This window comes from Chroicocephalus ridibundus, chromosome 3 (genome assembly GCF_963924245.1).
Source record: "Chroicocephalus ridibundus chromosome 3, bChrRid1.1, whole genome shotgun sequence".
In the NCBI taxonomy this organism is placed as follows: domain Eukaryota; kingdom Metazoa; phylum Chordata; class Aves; order Charadriiformes; family Laridae; genus Chroicocephalus; species Chroicocephalus ridibundus.
In genome coordinates, this window is record NC_086286.1 from 43,923,187 (window position 1) to 43,943,099 (window position 19,913).

General features: G+C 37.4%; 3 protein-coding genes across 5 annotated transcripts in view; 1 reads left to right on the plus strand and 2 right to left on the minus strand.

The window, feature by feature from the left end:
- Positions 1–19,913, plus strand: part of OPN3 (opsin 3) — a 116,056-nt gene that overhangs the window by 37,120 nt on the left and 59,023 nt on the right. The gene's annotated exons all lie outside the window — the stretch shown is intronic.
- Positions 1–19,913, minus strand: part of LOC134512979 (WD repeat-containing protein 64-like) — a 73,723-nt gene that overhangs the window by 28,257 nt on the left and 25,553 nt on the right. The window contains exon 9 of the mRNA XM_063328910.1: positions 15,142–15,281. Coding sequence (XP_063184980.1) covers positions 15,142–15,281 — 140 coding nt within the window. The remainder of the gene's footprint in view (positions 1–15,141; positions 15,282–19,913) is intronic.
- LOC134513795 (WD repeat-containing protein 64-like) overlaps positions 1–19,913 on the minus strand; it is a 73,723-nt gene that overhangs the window by 28,257 nt on the left and 25,553 nt on the right. Inside the window, exon 10 of the mRNA XM_063330965.1 lies at positions 15,142–15,281. Within this exon, the coding sequence (XP_063187035.1) occupies positions 15,142–15,281 (140 nt within the window). The remainder of the gene's footprint in view (positions 1–15,141; positions 15,282–19,913) is intronic.

A 19,913-nucleotide genomic window follows, 5' to 3' on the forward strand; every position in this document is an offset into this window, starting at 1 on the left:
CAGAAAAAGAGGCAAGTGGAATTGGGATGGCAAGACTGGAAGTTCAATTGGAAATTACATTTTTTTTGTTTCTGACTGATGTTTTAGATAGCACAATGACTGGCACCTTAGAAAAAAGAGATTAGACAGAACAAAGAATGTAGAGCTCTATTCAGCACTTTCATATAATTTCGTATAAGTTTTAATGACATAAGCTACTTGCTAAAGCCATTAACACGTGTAACTAGAAGTGCTAGAAACTACTGTCTGGTGTGTAACTCAAATTCAGCACAGTCAGTGTGTTATTGACCTAGAAATGCTGGTGACTGGTAGAAGAAAGATGGATTAAATTATCATTAAATACATTTGATTTGCAAACTAATTTCTTTTAGCTCATCTTGCCTAACACCAAGCTAGAAACCTGACAGGAAGAACTCTGAGGAAAAACCAAGAACATGACATCTGTTAACCTCATAAAGGAAACAGTTACAATGAAGTTCACTGCTGAAAACTCAGAAAACTCACTTCCGTAACATTACTCACCTTTTAATAGAAAAATCTTTGAAAACCTAAACCAGCCCTGAGAAATACTTTGTCTGCAAATTTGGGATTGCATTATTTTACTTCTGAAGAATACCACTTGTATCTGTCCATTTGATCACAGAAAACCTTTTTTTTTAATACATATAACTACTTCAGGGAAAATTTTTGTTTTACACCTATAAACAGAAAAAGTAAGTGGTCTTCCAAAAGACACACAGCAAATCATAGTCTGAAACATAACCCACAAGTTTTGATGATTTCCACTTTCCTCACCATAGCTCATTCCCTTCTTCATTTTGAAATGTATTTAGTTTTCTGTTGAAGAGAGCATGTGCCCGTTATAATTCATAGGCAGCATGTCGTGTCCTTAAAAATGCTTTTGATAATAAGGAATACTTTTGTGCATATGTTCATGGTATGAAAAGTTGATTGCAATTGCCAGGAATGATTTATTCCAAAGAAACATGCTATACAATTAAGAATGATTGTTTATTACTCTGAATGTTATAAAATACTGAAGTATATCTGTTTTTTTCACCTAAAAATGGATCTCAGCATGGAAAAAACACCATTGCTAAAAAATCCCAACCAAACAGAAGACTGTTCACTCTTTGCAGAATAAAAATAAGGGAGACAATAATGGATGGAAATTATTCAGGGAGATACACAGATTTTGAGATTATTGTAATTTCCATCAGCATCCTGATTTTAAAGGAAGTTACAGAGGATCCAGCAAAATTCTGAAAAGGAAGGGAAGAAAAGAAAGAGATACACTGATCAATGTAAACACAGATCACCTGTGGCATCAGAGAGAAGTTCACAAATGAGTGTTTCAGAATTTTAAGTAGAAAGAAAATTTCTCATGAATATCTTGTTTGTTTTCAGGAAAACTCAAAAGGAGAAGGCTCTAAGAACTTCTTACTGAGGTTAAATTTTCTCTGAGACAGTACTGAGTCAGAAGAACCATGTCCATCATATAGACTTCTGATTACATTTCAGGTGTTTGCTCAGACATTCAATTTCTAAAGCATACAAAAAAAGCTTTAGTGAGAAAGAGACAGTGAGAAGGCTTGAAAAAGGAAATCCAGTTGAATAGAAAAAATGATGAAACTGTTCATCCAGCTGACAGTAGACCAGCAAAAATAGAAAGAACTGGAGATGAAAGTCGATAAAGTTTAGGCAATGCTGCAGATAGATCTCCAACCTCAATTTTGGCACAGTCACAATTAGAGCATGTAAAAACAGCTGTAAGAACTGAAGATTAATCAGAAGCAGGTATCTATGGAGATACTCTAGTCAGGTGAAAAGAATAAGTCACTGAACAGAGAGATAATGACCTTTCCATAAACATTACCCAGATCTGTTTCAAAGTTAGTAAAATTATACAAAACAAAATTGAAGACAGATAATTCTAATAATCTCATGGACTATCCAAGTTAAATTGATCAACAATTGAAACATAAATTTGACAGCTTATTTATCAAAGCAATAAGAAAAGAAGATGATTTTACAGCATGAGTGAATATAAGTAAGAGCTTTTTGCACTATTTCTTGCTGCTTGTTCAACTATTAATGCCAGTACCACATTAAGAAAATGCAGTCACTTAAAGTGACAGCAAAAACCCGGACACATCACAGCACTGATAAATCTCTTCCCTTCCTTCTGGCCTTCTTCCTTAGGATGGGGAGATTACATAAACCATGGTTCCACATGAGTAACTCCCACACAAGGCATTACCAGCATGGCCGCGAGATATAATGTCACTGCTGTTCATCTGCATCAGCACACATGACTGTGCATGAATTCATGCATGAAGAGCGGCAACAAAAGGCGTGCTTATTTGGAAATTAGGTGACTAGGTGGAGTTGCCTTAGGAATGTTTTGTTAATAGTAACATTGCTGTTGTCCTTATTTATTGAAGAACTTCCCACAGCAGCCTGACAAATGCCAGGAATCCCTGAAGCCCTCTGAAAACATATTCTTTATGCCAAAATGCTTCTCGACTGTGTCTTCTGGAATCACAGAATACAGATTATATTGAAGCAAACAAAACACATTATGGAGGAGAGGGAGTGTGGAGAGCAGGAGCTTCAAGTGCATTTGGAAACAACTTATAACAACATTATATGAACAACACTGGCTTACATTCATAAAAAACCTGTTTCAGTTTGGGTGCTATCAGAATTTGCTTTTACCCACAGATATGCCTTTTTTAAGACTTAGCAGAGGAGGCATTCTTGCCTGTGTTCCCACAGCCTCCTTCACACAGGTAACAGGCACAGAGGGGCACTTGAGGAATGCACGCTGCCTCTTTTTCCTATCATCTTGCTGCCACAGCTTTAGCAAACTACTCTGTTATCCTCTCCAGGACCGCAGTCTGGATCGCTTCCCTCTGTTCTGGGTTGCTCTTCTTGTGGCTTTCATTTTTCAACCCAATGGCAAAGCCACATAGTTACAGATGGGATTTCCACAGACTCTAAGCAGAATTGGGAACCAAATCCCTCCAGAATTCAGTAGGAGTTCTTGCCAAAGCATTCTGAAATCCCTTAAAAAGTTTAAATGTGTGTATTTGCATACATAAACACTTTTCTCTCAAGCACTACCTTCCTTCAGGTCGTAAAATTCATAACATAGAAAAAAGCTTGAACCATCTTTTCTATTCTGGTATAAAGCCTATGTTTTATGAGCATGTAAAAACAGCAACACCCCTCTCGTATTTTTCCTAATACATATACACAGACAAATGAAAAGTAAAAGATTTGTCTTACCAACTAAAATGGGAACAGCAGAGGGAGACAGAACACAGATGGGAAACAGGGCAAGACAAATTTGGTAAATTAATATCCTACATGCTCTCAGTACAATAAAGTTCAGGCTCAGGAACACTGTATCCTGCTGGGTTTTTATGAGGAGGCCACTGTGGAAACATGCTTTGACTTTGGAAGAAGTGAATCCTCTTCTGCTCTTTTCTGTCTGTAATTAACTGAGAAGAAAACGAATAAAGAAGTCCATGATTTGCTGACACTCCCCCCCAGCCCCCGAGATAATACCTCCAAATTACTGCTAGTAAAGAATAAGAAAGTGACCTTAAAACAGTGCTCTAAAGAAAATATCTCAACAACTCTCAAGAGAAAACAGTAACTTCCTTTTAGTGCTTACAAACTCTCTGTCCCTGCTGATACTTTTTTTAAGTTAAGGAAAATTTGTTTTTGGAAAAAGACAGATAACTTTCCTCAGTGTTCCAAAACAGTGATGCTGCAAGTCATTGAAACAACTTATGAAAAAACACTTGTGCAAGAAAATCCAAAATCCAACAACTCTTGAGGCAGAAAGAAGTTGCACTAGCCACAGCGTTCACTATAGGCATAGGCAGGAAGAGTAAGCAACAATTAAAGTTGATTTTCTGTTGAAGTCTTTAGTTTATCTGCCCCCATTTGCTACACTGTTCAACTGTTTCAGAGGGGCATTGAAGGCTCCGTGGTCTAAGTGAAAAAAATTACAAATTCATACTGAACATCTGAGCCCTCAAAGACAAAAATCACCAGGCATGAAGCAGAGGTCGAACTGCAGTTCTGCTTGCTGTGTTATTTAATAGAGTAAGTTATCTGCTGAGAGTGCTGTTGTGTGTCTTGTGATCCCTGAAGGTGATCCTGCAAAGTACTACAACTCCCTGTAGTTATTAGAAGACTTAGGAACAAATTGATGTCAATGGGATTACTTGTGAGGCTAAGGCACTAAGGCAAGGAGGATTTAGCTCTAAGCACATTAATGCAACGTGGTGCAGCAGACGGTACTATAATTGGTGCCTTATTGAGGCAGTAATTTGGTGAAGTTCAAAATTATGAACATTTCAAATCACTTCCTCAAACAGTACCATTAACCTGGTAATATATAAGGTTACTTTCCTTTTCCCAAACATGGAGGAATGCTGTAAAGAAATCAAACTGGTTTATATGCAATAGTGAGTCTAATTGTATAGTAATGAGTATGCAGGCTCTTTACTGGCTGCTATGCAATGACTGAGAGTGTGTAAAGTCTCTCTGTCTGCCTCTGTGCTGTGTGCTTGGTGTGCTGACAATAGATCTACCTGACCTCTAATGCAAAGATGAAATAACCCTCAACACTTCTGGAGAACAGTTTCAGTGGACATTTAGATGGTGTGTGGGTCAGAAGCAGGAAGCAAGAGGTGTAGATCAGAGGTGACTGCCATGAACACCTAGGTCAGAAGAGCTCAAAACTAGTCAGCTTCCTCCTATCAGTCTTCAGCCAATCTTAGAATGATGCTCTGACCTTAGTCATAGGGTTTGTAGTAATTTTCAGGTATACAACATTTTGTTTACATTTTGAAGATCTCCTGTTTCTTCATTCCCCTATAGAAAAATAAGCAATCAGATTACTACAGGTCTGGAAATCTATTTTTAATATAGCTTAAACCCTAGATCTCTGTTTTCTGGTAGAACAACTCTAGAAATCAGCACAGGCAGAATATAGATCTTGCTCTGTTTCAATCTGCAGCAAATACAGATTATTTAATGCTTTAACCATCAAATACTTGCCCAGAAACAGAACATCTAGTGGATCATTTCCTTCATGTATGCTGAGAATACATGAGGACAATCCATTCATGAAGGAAATTTGTGCATTCTCAGATATACTGGGAAACAAAACATCATTTTGCAAAGATACAACCGTAGCTAGAACAGATAGTTTCCTCAAACAGTCCAGCTGCATGCTGGTTGTAAACATGCAGGTATGTTATACACCATGTAAGTCTAAGAACTGGAGAAGGACAATGTAGGTATGAGCCAAAAAAAGTAAATTTAAAATTAGTTCTAGTCCCGTTTACCTTTTCACAGAATCACAGAATGGTCGAGGTTGGAAAGGACTTCCGGAAATCATCTTGTCTAACTCCACTGTTCAAGTGGGGCCACCTAGACACAGTTGCTGAGAACCACGTCCAAATGGACTTTGAATATCTCCAAGGATGGAGACTCCACAACCTCTCTGGGCAACCAGTGCCAGTGCTCGGTCTACCTCATAGTAAAAGTTTCCTGATATTCAGACAGAACCTCCCATGTTTCAATTTTCCTTGCCTCTGGTCCTGTCACTGGGCACCACTGATAAAAGCCTGGCTCCATCTTCTTTACAGCCTCCATTCTGATATTTATATACATTGCTGAGATCCCCCTTGAGTCTTCTCTTCTGTGGCTAATTCTGTAGGGTTTACTTGCAGACTAACCAAGAGACGAAGTAATTTGAATTTGGGAAATGTCCCTGAAAATGGGACCAGAAATTTAACAGAAAATTGGATAAGTTACATGAAAAGTCCAAAGAAGAATATTCCATGTTCTTATAGGATTATGCAATATAGGAGGAGAATAAAGTTCTTAATATCTGGGAGGAGCAAATAAACCAAAGAGGATAAAAGCACAGCCCAAGGGAAGGATTAACTTAATCTTTCAGAGCAGTATACGAAAAACGTATGTGATATAGATGTGGCCACATAATTTCTGTGAAGGACGACTGGAGCAGATTTCCCAAATGCCTCTTTTTCAAATTATCTAGATTAAATTTAATATTGTTGATATACAGTACATTTCAGTAACAGCCACGATTAGCAATGCTTTGACATAAATTAAACAATGTGCTTCCAGCTCAGCTGCTCTCATTTTTCAGGAAGACAAATGACTATTATAAATATATCCTTAAAACAATGTCATGTGCTTTCAAAATAGGTTAGATAAATGTCCACACTAACCTCCACAGGCATTGATACAATCACCTGCTCAGTTCCAGACAGGCAAAAGACATTTATGAATTCACACTGGGATATCATACAGCCTGTTTGCCATTAAGCAGACGTAGAGAGAGGACTGGAGACTGATAGAATTAAGGTTTGAGTAAATTTTCAAAGTTCAGAAAAAAATGTAAATTAATAACATATCATATCTTCCCTGAAACCCTAAAAGTTGCCTTTGGGTTCTGTAAGAATAAAAATAACATATCTATAACAGAGTTAATTTAGTATGGGCAAATTTCAGCAAGGAGATGTTTATGTTCTTGCATATAGTTGGCTGCATCAGATTTTGAAGAAATTATGAATGTAATGAAATTCTGCCATGCCCTGGAATAGAGATGCAAAAAATCACTCTGTTTATTGCACTACTCTTCTACCATATATAAATGTGTGCATTCCTCTTTTAGTATTAGCTGCCAAAAATGAAATTTCCTTTATAGAGAAAAACACCAAAGAATATTCCCTCTGCTGATTTAAAACAAAGGTTTTGTGTTTTTTACAAATGATCCTGTACAGTGGTGTAAAGGCTGGGAATATATTCCTTACCGTAGCCCCACTGATTGTTAAACAAAACTGAGATTGTTTTTATGCATGGAAGCCTGTAGGGTCAAATCTTGCTCACCTGACTCAAGTGGACTAAGTCAATTAAACCCACCACTGGAGGCATTCTAGTAAAATCAACGGAAGAACTGGTGTAGCAAATTTTGTCTTGCTGACTTCCGTTGACAACTCAAGCAGGCAAGACGTAAAGTTTCAGCTTCCACTGTTTTAGTTGTGAATCCCCACTCCACACTAAGTGAGAGACAGCGTTTGCCACTGCTTCACAGCCTTTCAGTACGAGGGCTATGCAATCTGATCTGGTCTCTGCCATTGGCCGTAATCTTCTTGTTTCCACAGAGCATTATGAGTATAAGATCATCTTTCAGATAATGAACTGCTTCCTGCCACATCTCCAGGTTTACTATTCCCTGTCCCTATCAGTGTTGTTTTTCCTCAGTGCTTCCTGAATGCATTCAGAGAGTTCTGTAATATGAACAACTGAAGTAACAAATGGTTCAGGCTGCAGGATGAGAATAAGAATGGGCAAACTAACTACAGAGAGGAAGGGGCTATGAAGGGCTGAGTGACATGGAGGAGAGGAAAAAATAAACATAGCATAGATTTCCTGTTTAGCATTCTTCTATATAAGGCTGGGGTGTCAGGTCAGTTTTCCATTATTTTTCTACCCCTCAGATTGCTTTCATATTACCATACGCTCTGTAGAACTTATTCTTCAGCTGATTGGGTCCACTTTAAAAAAAGATTAGCAATTTTTATTAAATTACAGTATTGGTATTTGTCAAAAAATGCTGCAGTGCCAGTGTAGTAACCAGGCAGATCAAGTCCACTTTATACAGGACAGTCTTGCCTTGCCTGGGTTGAAACATCCAACTCATGTCATGGTTGATTCTACTTAGTGTATCCCAACGCATCCAAGGGTTAGCTGTAGTTCCAAGTCCAAAGATAGCAATTTTTTTAAGGATTTATACATTCTACCAGCATTTCTCTCCAACAAAAAAGATATTGCTGCAGTACTTGAATAAGCCATATTGTTTACTTCATACTCCCTGAGACCTGAGAGAAAAGGTGTAAAATAGTTGTAACAGTGGGAAATACCTCACTCATTCCTCTTTTTATAACTCCCAAATGATACATATCAATGAAATTACAGACATAAATCAAAAGAATAGGCTGTTGCAGCCACTTTGGAACAAAATGTTTCCTGAAAATTAGGTTAGCGGCTTCTGCAGAAGAATTCAAATCACATATGTATATACATTTGTATTTGCAGTTAAATACCAACACTTTCACTTTCATGCCAATAACCTAATCTATGACTCCAACCTGCTGACACTTCAGCAAACAGTCCATGTATTATGTGAAAGTCTGAGTCTGTATTTTGGTGGAATGACACAAAGGACAAATTTAACAGTATTTCCTTTGGAAATATTTTCAACCAAAACATTATTCAAGACAGACACACTGTAAGTGTAGTTGTGATGAATGTGGTTCCTGTTGGTCTGTGGTAAATAATTTAACATAGTGAATAGTTTCAGTTTGTGGGAAATCTCAACAGAAGATTTGGAACATGTTCCTATGATTAGGAACAAATAGATCACATCGATATTTCAGATCTCCTAGTAAATTCACTTAACAGAACAGCTGAAGAAAAAGACATGGCTGTGGACTACAACTGTAATTGCACCTATACATACTGTTACCTTCAAGGTCTTCACTACCTAGAAGATCAGGAACAAATTTATTGCCAGAAATATTATATTCTGAAGCAAATCCAGCAGCCCAGAATTATGACAATCCCTGCCTGTGCTCTCCCCTCTTCCTCAGTATCACTACAATGGAAATACTAATTCATATGACTAAAGGAAATACGGAAATTATTTATAAACCTATGTCTCTACCTAATTTGTAAATATTCTTATGTTATAAAACCAAGAAAGTTTAAGTTTTTTGATAACAGAATTGGATACATCATTTTTGAATAGCCGTCTGACAGCAGTTTACTAGTAAATTGGTCTATCAAGAAATCCTTATAATATTGGAGGAAAGTGCTCATGTGCCGGATTAGTTCAAAGAATCTTCATTTTCTTAAATGGAGCTGTTATTTGAGTTCAAATTCTAAAATAGTTTCTTATTTGTTGTCATGAGTTTGTCTTGTTATTACTGGCTCAGGGCAATCTGTTTTCAGTTAAATTAAATATCACAGAAGGTTTCTTCACTGTTTTCCAGAAAGCAGTATTGCACACTGGCCAAATGCCCCAACGTAAAAGTCTGCTCAAAACAATTCACAGGAATTCCAGGTTTCAGTGCAGTGTGTCCTGGGCTTGTCTGCCATCAAATACAGTACTGATTCTTGACGCCCCAGTGAATGTGCTCTCTCTGCAGATCTATTGAGGTCTACCACAAAGAAAACCAAAGTGCTGCGAGACAGCACTACTCAGACAGCAGATGTCTTCCATGCTGACAATCAGAACTGATCTAGGGAAGAATAAGGAAAACCTTTGATATTGTTTTTCTTTCACTGGATGTATTTGACTGATGCTTGTTTTACGTCACCTCATGATTCTAGAAAGATGTGAGAACTAATGACTAATTCAGCACGGGAGGTGACTGTTTTTCTCCTTGCAAGCCAAGAAGTCATGCACGTATGTTTCAGATTTTGGCACCAACTCTCCATTTAGAAGAGACTGTAGAAAGATCCAGATTTACGTCCAGCTGCCTATGTATTAGATTGCATAACACCACTTTGACTGGTTAAGAATGAAGGAGGGCCAAAGTGATCTTGTTTCTTGTTTCTTGAAGAATATCTATATGAAGATCATCCAGATTACTGTAGTTTTGTTATAGTAGAGCTGTACTGCTGATTTTTATACTTAGTTTACAGCACTAGATAAATAATGAGTATTTTCTGTAAGATTACCTTATGTACAGGGGGACTGACAGAAGCAAGACTAATTGATTTCAAATGCCTGAGCCTCAGATTGTTTTTTGTTATACCACAGGCAGTGCTGAGAGCACAATGTTTATAGCTAACCTTGACCACAGTACTCAGGTCAAGTGCCACGATGGTACAAGTAGATTTTACCATTACATCTGACCTATAGAGTACATTGAAACAATAGAGTGCTGCAATTTGTCCCAGAGTCCTTGCTCCCTGATAATCTGTATGGGAACCTGGACAAACAGTGCTGCTAATCTCTAGCCTAGGTTCAACTCAGTGGAGGTAACTGTGCTGGGACATAAGGTGCAAGAGAATGGTGTGCACATTGGTCCTTATGCTAATGTTAAGCGTGGATGCAGCCAAATTTGGCACCAGGATGAGAAAGCTGGGCAGAATTCTTCACATTCACAGTTTAGACACAGCCAGAAATTATGAGCTCTCATAATGAAGACTGTGGTGCACAAGAATTTGATTTAAAGAAAATAATCCACATAGTACTTGCTTTTTACTTTTCAGCAAAGTAATGTCAACACACAGTGTAGCAAGGCCAATGTTAAAACAATTGCCAGTCAAATTTTCCAGTTCATTCAGGAGGTGGATTGTGCATTTATCATAATGAATAAAGGCTAAACTGCACTCTGCTGAATGAATGCAACTCATGCAGTTTCTGCAGTATTTTTAAACCTTGTGTATGTGATTACTAATTTACGGAATTAAAGACTTTCAGCTTGTGTATCCTTTAGTGGGATTGAACATGGGTTCACTGCACATAGAGATTATTCTTCTACTTAGAAAGGTGGTGTTTTTAAGTAGACTGTCCGAGACAGTAATCTTCTTTATACTTGAGATCTGCATTTATAAGGGCTGCCTAAATCTATGTTATAACCCCCAACCCTTTCAGAGTTCTGCTCCACCCTTTTCCTCCCTCCCTCCCTTCCCTAGCACATATACATGAGACTTCTCTGCAGACACAAGTGACCTGCTGAGTAATCTGTACTTTTGGAATCATCTAACTCACAAAGTTAAGCCATGTGTTAGAAGAGGTCAACTGAAATCCATTCAGACCATCCAGAAACAGAGAAAAAGCAAGCAGAACAGTCCTCTAAAATAAAGCACGTGCATCTTAAAAATAACTTGAATAAAACAAGCATTGTGTACCTCTAATTGATCCTTGGCATATTCAACATTGGGACTTCCAGATAATCAGGCTGGGTTTTTTTTTAATATTATTTAAATACTTTTCCTAATATCCAATCTAAACCTCCCCTGGTGTAACTTGAGGCCATTTCTTCTTGTCATATCACTTGTTACTTGGGAGAAGAGACCGACCTCCACCTCACTACAACCTCCTTTCAGGTAGTTGCAGAGAGTGATAAGGTCTCCCCTCAGCCTCCTTTTCTCCAGACTAAACAACCCCAGTTCCCTCAGCCGCTCCTCATAAGGCTTGTGCTCTAGATCCTTCACCCGCTTCGTTGTCCTTCTATGGACATGCTCCAGCATCTCAATGTCTTTCTTGTAGTGAGAAGCCCAAAACTGAACACAGTATTCGAGGTGGGGCCTCACCAGTGCCAATGGTGGGATAATCACTTCCCTGGTTCTGCTGGCCACACTATTTCTGATACAAGCCAGGATGCTATTGGCCTTCTTGGACACCTGAGCACACTGCTGGCTCGCATTCAGCTGGCTGTCTACCAACACCCCCAGGTCCTTTCCCACCAGGCAGCCTTCCAGACACTCTTCCCCAAGCTTTTAGCATTGCATAGGGTTGTTGTGATCCAACAATCAATTCACAGGAATATACCCTATTCCCACTGTCCAGCTCTTCCCATTGTCTAATCTATGGGCCATAACAAAGGCAAGGACATTTAACATATTACCCTAATATCAAAACATTTTAAGAATTAATTTTAACAGATATAATCTATCTCTTTAGCAATTAAGGTCTCTGCTTGGAGCAGAAAAGATGGGGGATGCCCACAGGATTCATTGAGCCCACAGTGCTGAACATCATCAGCATGTGTCTACTTATATGAGAAGTGATTGAGGTAGAGAAGGACAGATAGAAAATAGTTTCTTAATTCTGACATGCATATTATTTCACAAAATACAGTAATGTCTCATGCCAGGGCCAGGTTTCATGAGTACAAAGTACAAATGTAGTGAAAGTTTAATAAATCATTTGTGTATCATCTATTTCTCAAGTCCTTTAAAGAACAGCTAAAAATAGCGAGTTTATCTACTGCAACATGTAAGATTTTTTTGTATTCTTCTTGTGTGATATATAAAAATTTCTTGTCTTTCTTTAACTTCCCCTGTTTCTCTGATAGAATCTATGATTGTCCACCTGTGAAACCATAACTTTCTCATTACAGTCACTTATGTCAGAAAATTACTATCTATGCCTGGTGAGAATTAAGAAACTAAACTTGACTGGGAAGATGATGCTGTTGTCATTCACATCTCAGTTCCTGAAGGAAATAGAAACAAACAATACACAGAATATACAGAAATTTACTGCATTTCTGACAGAAGCCTTGTCAGTATAAAGAATACCCCAGTCTCTGAATACACATCTACCTAAAGAACATAGTGTGTAATTTGCCAACGACAGGAGAAATACTACAATCTTTTTTCAGGTTCCGTCACCAGAGGAAAATATTTACCTAGTGCATTAGACTTAGGCTTACCTTTGGAATGCTGTTTTGAAGCTTTATAATTTATATAGAGTAAAAATATCTGTACAGTAAATCAAGAAAATTTTCAATATAGTTCAAGAATTATAGCCATAAAGTATAAAATCAGTCTGAGCCTTCAAATGTGCTAATATAACAATTACAAGTCTTCATTAAAAAAAAAAGTATTCCCTACTTTTGACCTTGTTCTGTATTTTTATCTGAAAAATGGCACGATAACAAAGCTTTTATTTTAATATGAATATCTAACATGGTTTAGATTAAATTTTATTATGGGAATGTCCAGAAAAAATATTAATTTACTTTTCCTAAGCTTTTCCTTAGTCCTGCTATTCTGTCAACAGGCTAATGCAAAATTTGTTGAATATAAAAAGATTTTGTTTCCCTTGGTTACAACAGTTCCATGAGATCATTGATATCTCTCTAACTTATTTTCAGAGAAGATATATAGAGTGTCCACTGTTTTGCTTCAGTGGCCTCCTATATCACAGTCACTGAAAGATGAAAACAAAATAGAGAAAACTATTTTGATTTTTCTTTTGCTAGGCAGGTTGCAAAGCAAGTTGGTCTTTGTTTCTTAGGTGGAAACAAATTATGTGTTTAACATAATGTTAAAAGTTCCCTGTGAAGTTGCGTACTTTTGTGTAATTCCTGGTTCTTGTCTGTACAAACACAAATGTGCTTTAACTGGGTTGGAAGCAATCCTGTTGCAGCTGACCATCCCCCGCTATTGTGTATACCATGTATTATTTGAAGATTGTAATTTCTTTGAGGCACAGAGTGATCATCACTTTATTTGTAAAGTCCTTTATAGACTTCTCTGTAAGGGATCCCTTCTTTTTTGATACAGTTTTCAACTATGATCACAAGATTTACCTGACTTAGGAAAGTCTAGGAATTTATCTCTATTTCTTATTATTTTTTGAGAAGTGTAATTTCTGCCTTATAACTCACGGTGCCATTTAAAGACACAAAGCTTTTCATTAAAACATACTTTCATGTATTCATTTTCATGTACAAGTGATCTTACTGATGTCATTGGCACAACTCAGATGATACATTTAGTTAAGATCAGGTGTCAACATACTTGGAGACTTGTCAAATAGGTTTTCCTTCCCTCTAAGTCACCATATTGAATCACAGAAAGGCCCAGAAGGGACCTTAAGAGATCTTCTAGTCATTTGCTGCCCCGGGGCCTTCATTCTTAGTTGGTTTTCTATAAATACCTTCATGTACATTAATTCCCCTAAAGCCATGTTTTATGTCTTATTCCATTTTTCCTACATGTATAGCTTGCAGCCTTGTCTGTCAAAACCCTCCTTAATTCAGCAGTAACGTATGCCTCTAGCAAATGTACAGAGTTACATCCAGAACACACAGGTACAGATTTATAGGAGTGAGGAACGGGGAATGGTTATGGCTCCAGGATTATGGGAGATTTCTGATGACTTATTTTCAGCTAGTAGTACTTTTGGAACAGTATGGGTTATTTTAAGAATAGGATTAAAGACATGGAAATGTGGTATTTACTAGCACCTCAATGAGCAGTGGTAAGCAATTATGGCAGAGGAGTAGCACAAACAGAATAAATAGATCAGTAACATTTCGTACATAACCCATCGAAAAAATGGAAATCTTTGAGATAGACGGATATCTCAGTAGACTAACTATATCAGGTCCTTATTGCTTTATAGGAGTTATTTTCCACAGATCGTGCCTTCAATTTTTATGATCATTCTGAACTCTAATACTTCTGCCCAGGGCCTGCAGCCTTAACCAGTTTGGGGCAACTGGTTAATTTAGCATTTATGCTCTCTATTCCATCATTGCAAATGTTAATGAAAACATTGAATACTGATAGATATTGAAAATATTGCACAGGACTACTCTTGAAAGCTCTCCATAGCCATTCATAACTACTTCTTCGGTAGCTTCTCATTTATTTTTGCACATATTTTTAGAATTTCTTATTCTCTCCTGAACGGTCTAATTTTGACAAATGAGATAAACCACTGGTGCCATGATTCCATCAATAACTTAAAGGAATCTCATCCATTTCCAGCAGAATCTTGCAATATTTGATTGATGAAGTTTTATTATTGATTTTATTAGTATACCTGTTCATGGACAATGTTTTGTATCAGTAAGCCTTGTAAAAGACACTGTTCAGAAATAGGTCAATAGTTGAATATGATGTATAGAGTCAACCCCGTAAGAAGAACTCCACCTATGGATTTAGTAGGCTGACAGGCAGAGAGAAGGGTAAATGAAGCTGTAGGAAGTTTCCGCAGGGGATCACTACTGAAGGAAGCATTCAGGTACAGGTTATGTTATAATTCTGGTGGTTGCCAAAATAATATGGAAATTACCAGAATGTTAACATCTATTATTGTAAGTATTCTTTTATCACATTCAGAAAGAAAATATGTCAAATAGTTCCATTCTAGTCTTGCTTCTCAATATACAATAATTTGGAAATTTTAAGCTAAAACTCTACTTTTTTATTAATATAAATGAACTGATAAACAATGAGATTAGGACTAGATACTATCAGAAGCACTCACTCAAAAACAGATTCCTAGCTGCATTTATAGGATTGATTTCCATGAAGTTAAGAAAAGTGTTTTACCTTTGCAGAGGAAAGGCTGATGACATGTTGATCTTTTTCATTTGTCACAATTTCCACAACACTATGTTGGTGTCCTGATAGCTTCCCTGTAGGCCTACTATTAATAGCAGGATGCCACAAACGAAGGAGTTTGTCATTACCTAATAAATAAATAAATAAATAAATAGTCAGAAAGACTGAATAGTCACTAGTATTGCAAATAAACTTTGTAATGCAGAGCTTAGTGTTGATAAGTCTCTGCTTCCACCATGTAGGCAACTCCCACGTAAGGATGTGAATTTTTCATTCTAATGGCTGGATTTGAGTTTCTGTTTTCATTGCTAATCCCCAAACTTGTATTAAAAGCACGTAACTGATTTGCCTTTCAAAGTCTTTTTATTTTGCTAGAGGAATGTCGGGCACACTGGATGTGAGTACATGCACTAGCCCCATAGGAGTGGAATACTTTTTTAGAAATACAACTGGGGCTCAAATTCTTTTCTTTCAAAGATATAATTCACAAAAACATCAAAACAATATTTGTGTCCACTTAGCCAGGAAATGAAGGGATGACCACCTCTATGGAAAAGGGTGGGTGTGCAGAACAGGAAGGGGAGCAGACATGAAAGCCAAAGCAGACAGGAAATAGTAACTGCCAATGAGTGATTTTGTGTCTTGACTTAAATGAGAATTAGGTCTTTCATGTTTATTTGTATGTTCAAACATTAAATTTACCTACAATTTAGGGAATAATCCTTGATTGCATTATAGATGGATCTTTTGGTACTATTTTCATAATAGTTTCCATAAATACTTCAAAACACAACACACACATTTTGACACACAACAAATGAAACAGCCAATTTTATCTAGACTTCAGTTTCAGTTTTAGTTTTCTCTCAGCTTCAAGTGAAGTGCAGAAAGCCAAAAAAACATAGGCTAGGGTGTACATGCCCCAAAAGAATGTACACCAAACCTCAAGACTGTGAAGCTCATCTCAGTTTTGTTAACAAAGAGAAGAATTAAAGGTCAGCTCTTTCAGTCTGCTCTGCAGGGATCTTCCTTAAGCTTGTTCAACCTACTGTCATTGGTCAGTCCGTCCCTCTCTCTCTGCAGAGTTCTATTCCTTTTCTTCTTAATACAGCAATATGTGATTCATTTAAGAGCACTCCATCTCCCTTTTCCTCCGTTAAACTTAATTGTCCTCTCAGTTAAATTGATTCCACTGTTTATGTAGCCTCTCTCTAAGTGAGAGGGGCTCACTGGAGAAATTATCTGCTCTTAAAATAGCTACAACAGAAAGTCACTCTGGTTTATGCCAGATCATTTCACGAGTGTGACTGAGAATGCAACTGTGCAAACAGCTGTACTGGCACAATGGAGGGGTAACTTCTGCAGAGGAAATGGAAGCCGTGGATAAGTAGCTGACTGGAAGTAACTTCAATGGGAACCAGTAAGCATGGCAGGCAGTAGCTTAAAAATGCTATAATTGCAGAAGAGTGGTGTGAAGCCCTTTTCGGCAGGGAAACTGCAGAACACACTGGGCCCCTGCTCACTTCCTCTGGTGTTGTGTTAGGCTGTCATGGACATGTCCCATAAGTTAGCAGAACCCTTGTGACCAGGCCAGTACACATTACTGAGAAACAAGACCATGGGAGTAAAACTCAGCTTGCAGACCTTCCATGAGGTCTACAGGAAGACACAAAATATGGTAGACAGGAACCTCCAGCGAGACTGGTGAGATCAGTTTTAATCAGAGGGAACAGACACTGCTTCAATAACACGTCCTTTAGCAACCCCAAATGGAAATTGTCATGTCTTAAAGTGGCAGCGAACTAGTAAGAAGCTGTTGATAGTATCTGACCAACTCAACTACCTACTTGCAGCACTTTTGGGGAACAGGATCTTTCTTAGCCTTCCAAACTGCTCTGTTCTGTATATTCCTGAGGTGATGGCAGATGAATGGATGAGAGGATAATGCCCTTTAATTATGGCAGAGAGAATTTCTTCTAAGAGTAGAATCACTAATACATGTTCTTTACTTAAGATATTAACAGGAAAAACAAGTGTCATTAGGAAAGAAAACGTTTCCCTACATTAAAAATATTGTTTGCTTCTTATGTGAAACAGTGGATTAAGTTTTATTCTTTACTGACGTTGAGATAATGGTGGATTTGGTTACAGTAAACATGTTTTCTCCCCTCTTTCTGGACTAATGCCACATTGGCCCTAACATTCACTGCTTCACTGCTTCACTGGAACATTTGCTGGAACATTTATTCTCTCTGTGCTCCAAATTTGCCTCCAGGATTCAGAATCCTTACACAGAAGGCATGAGTATGAAGCCCACTCAAGAGGATGAATTTTCTGTTTACATATCAGACAGTAACTTTTTACGATTCTGTGGAGTCAATTATTTGAATCATAATGGGCTCAGTTTGTTGTTCTCCATTCCATGATAAATAGTTACGTAAGCATGTGTTTAGGTTTTTTGTAAGAGTCGGATTCTATGACCACAACTCTATTCTAGCTAGATGTTATGGATTCCAATACATTATTTGAACATGTGATCTTTTGTCAAGTTGTCTGCATCGCTTACACAGTTTTGCAATTTGTGTAGTATTACAAGCCTGCTGAGATGTCTGCATTTCAGTGGTGTTGAAACCCCCTTGAGAATAACAGCATTTTTGAATGAAAAAAATGCTAGGCTTAGCTTGGCATCCTCTGATAAACTAGAATAGAAAAATATAACACCTGGTTTCTTTCTGTGCTGCTCCCAAGTTTAAAACAAGTTTAAAACAACTTGTCATTCCATCAAGCTTGCCTTTTAAATAATCTTGAGCTATAACATCTGCAAAACCTCTTCAGAATGGTCAGACATCTGGTAAACTAACACAAGTTCATATGTTTATCATATTGATCAATGTCTCCTCCTTTTTTTGTGCTGCTTTGTCTTCATATGTTCTTAAATTTAGTCTGCATCATAGAAAAGAGTCTGCTTATGCTTGTGAGGGCTAGTATTAGTGGAGTCCTGGGATATGATTTCAATAACTAGGATTCCTGGGAATTGCTGAAAATGTCAATACCAATGTATAGTAAAAAAAAATATATATTAAAAAAAATATATATATGATGTTACTCTGCTTGTGCCAGGAATACACAAAGGATACTGAGCAAGCACAGAGGACTTGCTTTTATTAGTCTTAAGGTGCTACTACTAGATTTAGCAATCACTATTGGTTTTTCTTCTACTTTATTGCTCACAGGAGAACAATAGCTGGATTTGAAGAAATAATAGGGTTAGAAGTTGATGTATCATATAATTTAAAACTGATTATCTCCAGCTTTTATATGCATACGTAATTTGACTTTAAATGTAGCTGTTCCCTGAGGTGATGATTAAGACATAGGCAGCATTGAAATGGATACAAAATAAGAGGAAAATCATATCACTTTTCCATTCGACATAATATTAATGCAAAATGCTACACAGAAAAGTTATTCTAAATTACTATGCGTTCCATATTGTAGGGCACTATCAGGCTTTTATCATTTTATGGGTCGAAGAAGTCTAGCTTTTATCGTGAAAAATGAACTCTGTACAAGTTTGCTTGTATCTTTCTTATTCATTGTCATAAAAGTCAAATATCTGGAAGACAAAATTAGGTTGTGTCACAGTACTGGCAAACTCATGAGCATATTCAAATACAACAAATAAATTATGGAAGAGTAAGTGTGTTAAAACATGACTTTTAAATAATCACTTCCTTGTGTAATAATACATGGTAGTATTTTGCATACCATTTGTGCTATAAACACCTGGCTAAATAATATTAGATTGGGGCTTAGTAAAGTGGTTAGCAGACTTATCTCCACTGAATACTTTAGAAGCTAGCCTCCAATCAAAGGTTGGATTTTTTTTTCTTTTTATTGCTGAATGTGACATATAAACATAGTTTTTACAAATGTTTGCACGTCACTAAGAAATCTATATATTATGATTCCTGAATTATTTAACTGCTCTGGTCTTTGATTTTTAGGGTATATTACAGGTAAAATTGCAGGCTTGCTAATCAACAAAACTAGCCTATGTTCCTTTGAAACAGTTCAATTCTCTCCTTAATGGGATCATCAACATGCATTTCTCAGACGGAAAAGAGAGAGGGATGGCTTTTAAGATACACGGGGAAACGTAATGTGCTCCGGTCTGACTGACTGCTGTGCCATTGTGAGCAGTGTATTTTAGAGTCTAAAACTCAACTTTTGAAGACTTTAGTACACAGATTTCTCAAGCACTGAAGGATTATTCTTAATTCTGTGTACAGCTTCATAGTAGCCCCCGGCTGATCTAAACTTCACAGTGAAATTGAAAGAAATTATCCCATCCTGTCATTTTCTTTGGCCATGCATTCCCACTCTCTTCTGTGACTCTTAGGAATCCATCTCAGGAATAATTTCCTTTGGTGTTCAAGGGAAGCAGCAGGAGTAAGCACTGGGAATGAGTGTGAGGGACAGGATGATGCCTTTTAATATCAAGATGAAGGCCAGTGGGTGAACAAGCAAGACAAGATTCCAACTCAAGGCTATGTAAATGTTATGATCCAGGAACAGACTGGAAGATTGTTACAAGTAAGTACAATTCTTTCTGCCGTAGGTGTTTATTCCTGGTCACTGTCAGTGCGGGGATAGTGGGCTAGGCAGACCTTTGATCTGGCCTACCATAGCTATTCTTTATTTCTTAGGAAGTTTATCCAAATTTTTCTCTTCTGCTATTTCTGTAAGAAGAATTTTCA